The sequence below is a fragment of the Varanus komodoensis genome, unplaced genomic scaffold (assembly GCF_004798865.1).
Source record: "Varanus komodoensis strain SLA01 unplaced genomic scaffold, ASM479886v1 scaffold88, whole genome shotgun sequence".
In the NCBI taxonomy this organism is placed as follows: Eukaryota; Metazoa; Chordata; class Lepidosauria; order Squamata; family Varanidae; genus Varanus; species Varanus komodoensis.
In genome coordinates, this window is record NW_025336576.1 from 1,523,790 (window position 1) to 1,535,034 (window position 11,245).

At 54.6% G+C, this 11,245-nt stretch overlaps 1 protein-coding gene across 1 annotated transcript in view; it reads left to right on the forward strand.

Annotated features, from left to right (window-relative positions):
- The window catches only part of SLC4A5 (solute carrier family 4 member 5), a 41,847-nt gene that overhangs the window by 11,561 nt on the left and 19,041 nt on the right, over positions 1-11,245 (forward strand). Inside the window, exons 7-12 of the mRNA XM_044417374.1 lie at positions 70-157; positions 476-630; positions 4,184-4,339; positions 5,140-5,314; positions 5,817-5,950; positions 6,748-7,019. Of these exons, the coding sequence (XP_044273309.1) occupies positions 70-157; positions 476-630; positions 4,184-4,339; positions 5,140-5,314; positions 5,817-5,950; positions 6,748-7,019 (980 nt within the window). The remainder of the gene's footprint in view (positions 1-69; positions 158-475; positions 631-4,183; positions 4,340-5,139; positions 5,315-5,816; positions 5,951-6,747; positions 7,020-11,245) is intronic.

Consider the following 11,245-nt stretch of genomic DNA (forward strand, 5'->3'; position numbering starts at 1 on the left):
TTGGGGGAGCACCGCAGGATGACTTGCAGACCGCCTTCCGTGCTCTCGGAATGTGTTTTCTTTTACTAGATTTCTCTTTATCCTGCTGGGCCCCACTGGGAAGGCCAAATCCTACAATGAAATCGGTAGAGCCATCGCCACACTCATGGTAGACGACGTAAGTGCACGAAATGTCTGTGCCCGAAGGGCTCGACCGGGTTTCCTCCTCCGGCCAAACGGTCTTTGCAGCACCTCACCCAGCTCAGAAGGGCGCTCGCTGTGCCTCGAACAGAATGGGCGGCAGCGCGTGGCACGAGAGGCCCGTGCCTGGTGGGATCCCCCTCAAGCGTTCTGCCCCACACTCATCCTTCAGAAGGTCAACCTCAGCCCGCTCCCCCAGTGCCGCTTGGAGAGGGGCTGCCCGGTTTCGTTGCTGGCCTTGCCCTGCTCACGCCCGGCTTGCGACCTCCCGCTGTCCCTTTCTCTCTCCTTCAAGCTCTTCAGCGATGTCGCCTACAAGGCCAGAGACAGAGACGACCTGATAGCAGGCATAGACGAGTTCCTGGACGAGGTCATTGTCCTTCCGCCTGGAGAGTGGGACCCGAGCATCCGGATAGAGCCCCCCAAGAAAGTGCCGTCTGCGGAGAAAAGGTACGGCCATCACCTGGCCCTCCCCGGCGCGCCTCAGCAGAGGGCGCGTGCTGCGTGACGTTTCGGGCTTCCACTTGTTTTTCAAATGTAAGCCATACTGAAAGTCCCGGGACTGAAGGAAGCATTAACTGGCGGATGCAAGTCTGCATTGCAAATAGATTTCTTTTTCAAAATAGCACGTGACTTACATAACTTAAAGCTTAATTCTGTACAGTTTCATCAAATCATAGAATCATCAAAAAGTAGAGTAGGAAGGGGCCATGAAGGCCATCGGGTCCACCCCGCTGCTCTTGTAGGACACTATGTTGCACCATCCCACTCAGATGAATAGATTTTATGAGATAAAATCAAATCCATGCCTTTCTTTTGGAAGATATCATTTGCAGCCATAATTTACTTAAAATGTGTGTCTGGTTTTATGTCCATGGAACAAGTAGCTTGCTCTGTTTATAATAAGCACAATTTAACTGTGAATGCCGGTGGCTTTCGCTGAGTATTTTTACCCATGGGTTGGGGGGAGCAGCTGGGTTGTCTTAGCCTTCTCCTTCTTACTGAATAAGAGTTCTTGATTAACCAGAAGCCCTGAAAATCCTCAGGCATCCGCTGACCATTGTTTCCTTGGATGTCCCGAAGGCAGCTGGCAAAGCCCCTCACCAAAGACGCCTGAGCAAACTAGGCAGTCATGGAAAAAATGGGGCAGGCGGAACTTTTGTGGATCACTAACTGGTTAGAGAAGAGAAGATGGAGAACGGGGAGGCATGGCCATGCCTCCCGAAGGATCCTCACTGGGACCAGTGCTTTCCAACCTGCTCATACATGGTCTGGAATCGGGAGGAAGCAGTCAACGCTTTAGGGTGGTTTAGGAGCGCCAAAGGGATTTCTACAAGTTGGAGGATGAGCATCGAAAGGGCAAACACAGCTCGATTTACGCACGTGCAGGTTGGGGCAAAACAGTCCCACCTTCAAGCACACACTGGTGGGATCTGAGCGTGCAGTGGCTGAGCAAGGATCTGGGGGCAGCAGAGGGCAGCTTGATGGAAAGGCTGGCCCAGGGTGCAGCTGCTGTGAAGGGGGCGAAGTCCAGCTGGGCAGAATTGGGAGCAGAACAGAAAATTGTTGTTGCTAGTCATGAAGTCGCGTCCGACCCATCGCAACCCCACGGACAACACTCCTCCAGGCCTTCCTGCCATCCACCATCCCCGGAGTCCACTCAAGCTCACACCCACTGCCCCAGGGACTCCATCCAGCCACCGCATCCTCTGCCGTCCCCTCCTCCGTTCGCCATCCATTGTTCCCAGCATCAGGCTCTTCTCCAGGGAGTCCTTCCTTCTCATTCGGTGGCCAAAGTATTTGAGTTTCATCTTCAGCATCTGGCCTTCTAAAGAGCCGTCAGGGTTGCTCTTCCCCAGGACTGGCTGGTTTGATCGCTTTGCGGTCCAAGGGACTCGCAGGAGTCTCCTCCAGCACCACAATTCAAAGGCCTCAGTCCTTTGGCGCTCAGCCTTCCTTCTGGTCCCGCTTTCACAGTCATACATTGCAACTGGGAAAACCATGGCCTTGACTATACGCACTTTTGTTGGCAGGGTGAAGTCTCTGCTTTTTAATATGCTGTCTAGATTTGCCATAGCTTTCCTCCCCAGGAGCAAGCGTCTTAATTTCTTGGCTGCAGTCCCTGTCTGCGGTGATCTTGGAGCCCAGGAAAATAAAATCTGTCACTACCTCCATTTCTTCCCCATCTATTTGCCAGGAAGTGAGAGGACCGGACGCCATGATCTTAGTTTTCTTAATGTTGAGTTTCAAGCCAACTTTTGCACTCTCCTCCTTTACCCGCATCAAGAGGCTCTTTAGTTCCTCTTCACTTTCTGTCATGAGAGTGGTATCATTTGCATATCTGAGGTTGTTATTTCTCAAAGCAATCTGAATTCCAACTGGTGATTCATCTGGGCCCGCCTTTCTCATGATGTGCTCTGCATATAAGTTAAATAGGCAGGGCGACGGTATACAGCCTTGCCAAACTCCTTTCTCAATTTTGAACCAATCAGTGGTTCCGTGCCCAGTTCTCACTGTTGCTTCTTGACCCGCATAGAGGTTTCTCAAGAGACAAATAAGATGGTCTGGTGCTCCCATCTCTTTAAGAACTTGCCACAATTGGTTGTGATCCACACAATCAAAGGCTTTAGCATAGTCAGTGAAGCAGAAGTAGATGTATTTCTGGAACTCCCTAGCTTTTTCCATGATCCAGCGTATGTTGGCAATTTGATCTCTAGTTTTGATCTCTTTGAAACCCTGCCTGTACTTCTGGCGGTTCTCGGTCCACATACTGCCGGAGCCTAGCTTGTAGGATTTTGAGCATCACTTTGCTAGCTTGTGAAATGAGTGCAATGGTGCGGTAGTTTGAACTTTCTTTGGCATTGCCCTTCTTTGGGATGGGAATGTAAACTGAACTTTTCCAGTCCTGTGGCCACGATTGCGTTTTCCAAATTTGCTGGCATATTGAGTGTAGCACTTTTACAGCATGGTCTTTTAAGATTTTGAATAGCTCAGCTGGAATACTGTCCCCTCCACTAGCTTTGTTGTTGCTCAGACTTCCTAAGGCCCATTTGACTTCACATTCCAGGATGTCTGGCTCGAGGTCAGTGACCACCCCATCGTGGTTATCAGGGATGTTAAGCTCTTTCTTGTATAGTTCTTCTGTGTAATCTTGCCACTTCTTCTTAATCTCTTCTGCCTCTGTTAGGTCCCTGACATTTTGGTCCTTTATCCTGCCCATCTTTGCATGAAATTTTCCCTTCATATCTCCAATTTTCTTGAATAGATCTCTGGTCCTCCCTATTCTATTGTTTTCTTCTATTTCTTTGCACTGTTCATTGAAGAAGGCCTTCTTATCTCTCCAGCTATTCTCTGGAATTCTGCATTCAATTGGGTGTATCTTTCGCTTTCTCCCTTGCCTTTCACTTCCCTTCTTTCCTCAGCTATTTGTAAATCTTCCTCAGACAGCCATTTCGCTTTCTTGCATTTCTTTTTCTTTGGCATGGTTTTAGTTTCTGCCTCTTGTACAATGTTGCGAACCTCCGACCATAGTTCTTCAGGCACTCTGTCTATCAGACCTAATTCCTTGAATCTATTTGTCACCTCTACTGTATATTCATCAGGGATATGGTTTAGGTCATACCTGAGTGGCCTAGTGCTTTCCCCTACTTTCTTTAATTTAAGCCTAAATAGAATAGAAAACAGAACCACCAAATCTTACTTCCCTTGCACAAACCTTTGATGTAACCACACTTTGGATACTATGTTCAGCTCTGGTCATCTTAGCTGAAAAAGGGCATTCTTGCGCTGGAAAAGGTGCAGAGAGGGGGTGCTGGTCAGGGCTCAGGGGGCTGGAGCCTGTCCCCCGTGCGGAGCGGCTGCAACGACTGGGGCTGTTCAGCGAAGGAAAAAGGCGAGGAAGGGGAGGCTTGCCCGGGCTGTTCGAAATAATGTATGGTACGGCGAGAGCAGCGAGGGGGGCTGTTTGTGCGTGGCGTGCCGGACTGGATGGCCTTTTCCCTAGGAAGTCTGTGTTTTCACTGAGCGAAGTGGGGCAGATGAACGGCGCGGCTGGTGGAGCAGGTGCCGGCGGTGGCGGGGCAGGCGGAGGGGGCGGCAGTGAGGATGAGGAGATGCCGGCGGTGCATGAAATTGGAGAAGAACTCGTCTGGACCGGGAGGTATGTGAGACAGCTGGTGGTGTGGGAGAAAGGGTGGCTTGGGAGCCGGTGGCTGGGGGGTGGAGCGGAGGCCCCCACCTCGGGCTCCCAAACAGGGCAGGATCTCTGGGCTCAGACGAAGCATGTGGCTCACGGATGTCTGTGGCTCCACGGGCCTCAAGATCTGCCCCGATCATGCTTAAAAGGGGGTGGGGGGGACTGATTTTTAAAGAACAGCAGGAACATAAAGGGGGAGGTGCAAGACCCTCCCTGCTTGGAGTGCCTTTCGGCCACCGAAGTGCGACTCCTGCCTGTTATTTAATAGCCCTTCCAGTCCTCGAGCCAGGCAGGAGTGACCTGCAGGGAAGATGCCCCCCCCCACCCCCGCGGCTTTCTGCTTGCCAGGCAGACCTGAGCAGACCCCAGTGCCTGAATTGGGCGCTGTTGGTCTGGTTGGCCTGGTGCTGCTCTGGACCTGGGGGCGCCCCTTGGAGCGTTCCCAAAGGAAATCACCGTAGGGCTCCTTGGGAGAGGGTTTTCTACCTGGAGGTGCTTTCCAAAAGGCCCTCCATGCCAGGTGTGGCCAGGCCCAGGCGCTCACGAGGCACTTGAGGGCCAAGCCCCTTGGAAAGAGGCTGAGCAGACCGGCGGGGCGGCATGCTCAGGCCCCCGGCCGGCTGGCCTGTTCGGAGCAAACCTGGGGCGCCTCCCGGCATGTCTGGCCTTGCAGAAACTCAGGGCATGGCCAGTGGCTTTCGGGCACCGAATGCGGCCTCCTTTTAGGGCAGGCAGTGTGGAGCATTTCCTCTGGCCTTTTCCAGGTTTTGCGGCGGCCTGTACTTGGATATCAAGAGGAAGCTGCCCTGGTTCCCCAGTGATTTCTACGAGGGCTTCCACATCCAGTCCATCTCGGCCATCCTCTTCATCTACCTGGGCTGCATCACGAACGCCATCACCTTTGGCGGGCTGCTGGGGGATGCCACAGAGAACTACCAGGCAGGTTTGCCCCAGGCCGGCCACAGGAGGGCCGAAGGTTGCTCTGCCGGGGCAGCTCGGGGCCCAGGGTCCAGGTGGACGGGTTCTGAGGGTCTGCACAAGCAGAGCACCGGGAGGGAACGCGGCGCACACAGCAAATGCCTCACGCAGTGAAGCCTGACCCTGCCGATCCTGCTGAAAGTGTCCGTGGGCTCCAGCCTGGAGCCCCAGAGAGGAAGCCCCTTTCCACGGACTCCGTTTTGCCCCCAGCGGGCATCCATGTGGGGCATGCGCTTGTGTGCGCTTGGCTCGAGTGTGTGGCTGCAGCAGGCTGAGCGGTGTGCTGGGAAGCAGCGAGGGGGCAGCACCGGCGGGGTCCATGTGCCACTGCTCCGGGGCGTGTCCAGAGGGACCGCAGCCCTCCCGAGCACGTGGCACAGCTCGCACGTCTTTGCGGCACTGTTCTGGGCAGCGGGGAGCAGGCACGGGGCCCTGTGTGTGACGCATGCCTCTCCCCTGCCAGGGCGTCATGGAGAGCTTCCTCGGGACCGCCATGGCCGGCTCCCTCTTCTGCTTCTTCGCTGGGCAGCCCCTCATCATCCTGAGCAGCACCGGGCCCATCCTCATCTTCGAGAAGCTGCTCTACGACTTCAGCAAGTGAGTGGAGCGGTTGCTTCTCTTTGTCTGCTCTCCTCTCATCCGCCGCTCCATCCCCACCGGCTCTGCTCGGCTGACTGCAGGCACTGTGGGCCGTTTGCAGGGTTGCTTGGAGAGAAAAGTCGGTGCGCTCCATCCATCTGTCCATCCATTCACCCCCACACCCATCCAGCACCTATCCGGGTATTAAATGGCGCTGAACAGGGTGCCGAGGGCCGGTTCTTTCTAGCCAGCCGCAGAGGGGCGGGAGGGTCCATGTCTGGAGTTCCAGCCGCATTGTCTGCGGCCCTTGGAGTGGGAGCCCCAGGCAACCTCTTGCCTGCTCCCAACAATGGCAGGAGAGGCGGGGATCGTGCCCGAGTGCCTGTGGAATTCCCTGCATTGAGACCTAAAGGACGCCCCTTCCTTCCAGCTCTTAAGCAGTGAGCCGCAAGCAAGCGGTGCCGGCATTTATCGAATAAACCTCAAGCATACACGCTGATTATTTCATTCTTTCAAAAATTACGTTGCCCTTCATCCACATGGCTATTAAGGCAGCCTACGGTCAGCAAGAATAAAGCTCGTCAAGGCAGTGCCAGAAAAGAGTTCAGGGACAGCGAGAGACGAGCACAGCAGCCTCGGTGCTGCATCAGCAGGAAAATTCACTCCTGGCCGGCGCCAGATGGCAGTGCTCGGTCTGGATCCCAGCCAAGCCCACACATGGACGCGCACGGGAGGCAGTGCGGTCGCCGCTGGCTCCTGCGCCACCGTGTGAGGGTCTTGCAAAGGCCACAGCGCTGCTCCGCTCCCACCTCCAGGGGCAACAGCATCGACTACATGGAGTTCCGCCTCTGGATCGGCTTGCACTCCGCCCTGCAGTGCCTGATCCTGGTGGCCACGGACGCCAGCTTCATCATCAAGTACATCACGCGCTTCACTGAGGAGGGCTTCTCCACCCTGATCAGCTTCATCTTCATCTATGACGCCATCAAGAAGATGATCGGCGCCTTTAAGTACTACCCCATCAATTCAGACTTCAAGCCGGACTACGTGACCATGTACAAGTGCGAGTGCATTGCGCCCGACCCAGGTGAGGACGAAGTGTTGCGTCTCCACCCCCACCCCCACCCCCACGCTGGACCGATCCTGGCCGGGCAGGAACCTGGCTCTGCCGGGTGCCTCTGTCCCCGGGGATAATGCATCCCCTGTGATGCTTGGGATACTGGGATCCCATTTACGGAGAAAGCTCCAAGGAGGAACTGTAAATACACACCACGGATCCACAGACGCTCGGAAAGGAAGTGGGCACGTGCCGGCTGGGGACGTGCTGGTCCAGATAGACACGTGTGTGGAATGAAGGCCACGTCTGTTGCGCTATCAAAAGCTGGGCTTCTTTCAGGCAAGCAGAGTCTCCTGGCCTTTCACAAAGGTGGGGGAAAGGTAGAGAAACAGCCAAACAAATCTCTTCCTGGCCCCGGTGTGGGTGGACCGCACAGCTCGTGTTGCTAAGGGACAGCCATTTTAAAGCTCACCCCATTCCAAACAGGACACAAAAGCTACCACTTGTGGAGTGTTACAGTGGGGTGTCAGGCGGGCATCTCCGAGGATGCCCCGACATTGCCTTTCACAGGAGGTCGCCAGATGCTCTTGCCTTCCTCCTCAAGCAGCTGCTGCCCAGCCCTAGGTCCCTTGCGGCTCCGCCATGAAGGCACCTAACAGGGTGCAGGGAAAGGGACTTGGGTGGCGTGTTGGCCAGTGCCAGGCTCCCCATTCTGCAGGGCAGCGGCATGGCGATCGTGCCTTTCAGCGGGCAAGAGAGGAATCGGTCTTGGCAGGTGCAGGGCCTTTTAAAGGGTGGGTCCACTCCAGGCACCTCATCCTCATGCGTCAACCAATCCTGGCTTCCTGGTGTGTCTCTGGACAGCTTCCTTCGGACCCCTCCCCATGAGGCGCCAAGGCAGATGAGTCCCCAAGCACCTGCGTTGATCCCGAGATCTTGGCAGATAAGCGTGCGTGCAAAATTCGGCATCTGGCAAAGCTCAGCTTTTGGGGGCAGATTTAAAATAAGTTTCCAGTCATTCTGGTTGTCAAGGCATCTTGAAAACCTGCGAGGCAGCGCTGGTGGACCTTCAGGAGCCTGAAAGCAGGGGCACCTTTGCACAGCTTCTTGTGCCTTCCTGAAAACAGGAGAACACGAACCAGTGTCCCCAGACATTGGTTTGCATTTGGTGCTGAAGCTGAAATTCTTCCTCACCATGTTGTTGTTCAGTGACAAAGTCATGCCCGACCCATCATGACCCCATGGACAACATTCCTCCAGGCCTTCCTGTCCTCCATCCCCCGGAGGCCACCTAAGCTCAGCCCCACTGCCCCAGTGGCTCCATCCAGCCACCTCATCCTCTGCCGCCCCCTCCTTCTTTCACCATCCATTGTTCCCAGCATCGGGCTCTTCTCCAGGGAGTCCTTCCTTCTCATTCAGTGGCCAAAGTACTAGAGTTTCATCTTCAGCATCTGGCCTTCTAAAGAGCAGTCAGGGTTGATCTCCTCTAGGACTGGCCGGTTTGATCCACCTAGGCTGGATTTATTAGCCATTTCCAAAATATTCTCAAATGAAGAGGTCTTAATTTGTCACTTGACATTCAGCAAGTGTATTTGTTCCCATGACCCACCTCTTTCCCCCCGTTTTTTGTGCAAAGTGAGTTCACAGGAACTCAGACGTGCGGGGATTCCTTATTCGGATCATCTCAGAGTTGCGTAGCAGAAGTTAAAGACACTCTGTAATTAAATTGCATTGGGCACTGCATTCTCCAGATTACGTACGGCCCAGAGCTGAGAAAATCTGTGCTCTTGGACAGCTTGCCTTGCTTTGAGCAGAAACCACACAGGGCTCCGGAATTCTCTCGTGGCTTTGATAACAGAACGGGGTTTTTGGATAATGACATCAAGCGGGAGGGGGAAGCAAGTGATGCCTTTGGACAAGGACCATAGCAGGACAATTTTAGGTTTTCGAAGGCACCATATAGCAGGATCGATCGCTAGAAACACCCCACAGTTGGAGATTTTCCCAGCTGTTGGCCAACCCACACAGAGAAGCTGGGATTGGCTATCACGGGGCTTGGCTTTTGCACTGATGTTTCACTGTGAGGAAAGTGGTCTTTGCATCCCCAGACTCGCAAGGGGTAGTGACCTGCCAAGAGTGTCAGAGGGTGGGTGTCTGAAGAGGCAGTGGCCCCGAGTGCCATTTTTGGTAGGGACGCAGTGTGCAGATAGTGTAAGTAAGCTTCACTTGCTGGAATGGTGCCGGTGCATGTTTGGATGGGAGCCAGGCCCAGGATGTGGAAAACAAAAAGCTGGTGAGGGAGGGTAAGTCCCCCAAAGATGAGGGAAGGTGCACTTAGCAGGTTTTGGCTAACTTGTCAAAGGTAGCATCTTCTGGGCATTGCTCTTTCGCTCCACATAGTTAAGGTCAAACAACAGGAACCAGTTATGTGCGTGATTAGCTGGGTGGGCCAAGACACGCATGGTCCGCCCTACGGTCAAGCTACGTAACCAGTGCTTCAACAGAGGTGCCTGACTCGTGGACTTCCTTCTGTCGGTGGGTGCTCGGTTGTGCACTTGTTTAGCACGGCCACTTATAACCTACCTTTGAGTTAAGGAAAGGAACTCTGCTCCACGTTAAGATGACAGAAGGACAAATTAAACCCAAGGCACCCCCACAGATTAGCCCCCTCCCCTCCAGTGAGTGCCCTGGATAAAGTTAGGTTCACACCGCTCAGTACAAACGAGCTTGGTCCACTGCAAGGCAGGTGTCCATCATTAATTCTGGAGGGCACGAGGGGAGAAGCCCTGGCACGCTGTTCCTCCAAGGACCCCACCCAAACAAGCCCACTGCGCATGTCCCACTCTCCTGCAGGAGATGTCCAGGGCCAGGGGCTTTCTTGATCCGTGCACCTCTGTCTGCGGAGGGTCCCTGCAGGCCAGTCACCCCGGCAAGGTTCCTACCACGCCTTCCACTCCAAGCAGGCCCCACGTGTGGCCACGTCCCGCCTAGAGGAGCAATTTTGGGCAGTGACACAAGCGCCTCCTTAACTGAATATTAGACGGCCCCCGCCTGCCTTTGGAGATGCCCAGCCTCAAAAACCCAGCTGTGGATAACAGCCCACGTGCCCTGGTTTGTATGTTATGCTTGACTTGCGTGGCCTGATGGCTTAGACTATTGAGCAGTTAATTAAGGCAAGACTGAACTAATCTCAGTGAACTGGCTGGAATTTTGCTAACTTCCTTCTTCTAACCCAGAGACCTCAGTCAAAAAGAAACCCCCAAACAAACCTAATATTTATAGTAGGAAACTTCCTGTGTTGGTACTATGATGGTTTGTTCAAAATGCCAAAAAGTTTGGGCATGCTCAGTTTAAAGGAATAATTATGAACAAGTATAAGCAGCAGAAAACACACGCTGGACTCCTTTTTAAAACCACCCTTTGTTCTTCAGAGGAACTTCCCAAGGCAGCTTCCATGATTCCCAAGCTGTCCTGCTCACCTTCTCTGGGCAGCAGGGGTGGGAATTTGTTTAATTCAAGATGACGCTCATAAAACATCCGTTACTGATCTCCGCAAAGGCAGTACGATTGTGGTTAGTGGAACTTGCACAGATTGCGCTCTCTGGAAAAGTTCTGATTTCTACCTAGCCCGTTATAGATAGTTGCCTGGTGCTAGATCCATTTTTTTGTAGCTGCTTTTAAAATGTATCTACCCACAAAAGCCCCTCTGAAGCGTTGAAGGCAAATGAGACTGCAGGTAAAAACTGCTTGCTGACAGACTTGGATAAGGAAGGGGAAAAGGTGCAGAAGTGACTGGAGCCATGCAGAGCAGGGCAGAACTGAAGGGCCGAGTCCAAGCGGGTGACACCAGGGCCGCTGTTGGGGTGCAGGGAATCTTGCCAGGCGCTTTAGCTCAGTCCCTCCAGGTATAATTATTAGATTTGCAGCCCGCCTCTCTCTCCCTCCAGAGGAGCCAAGGCAGCCGGCAGGTCTCCTCCTCTCGATCGCAGCCTGACAACCACAGCCCTGCGAGGTGGCCCGGCCTGCCCGGCCCGCGAGTCCGCGGCTGGCCCGGCGAGCCCAGGGGGCCCCGCGGCCGAGCGGGGCCTTGAGCTCGCCCGTTCCTCGGGTGCCCGCCCACCCGCCCGCCCGGCGTCGCCCCGGGAGGACCCCGGCAGCCCCTCGGCGCCCCGCGGGCCGCGCCCCGCCAGCAGGCGGGGACAGGGCGCGGCCGGGCGGGCGGGTGGGCGGGCACCCGAGGAACGGGCGAGCTCAAG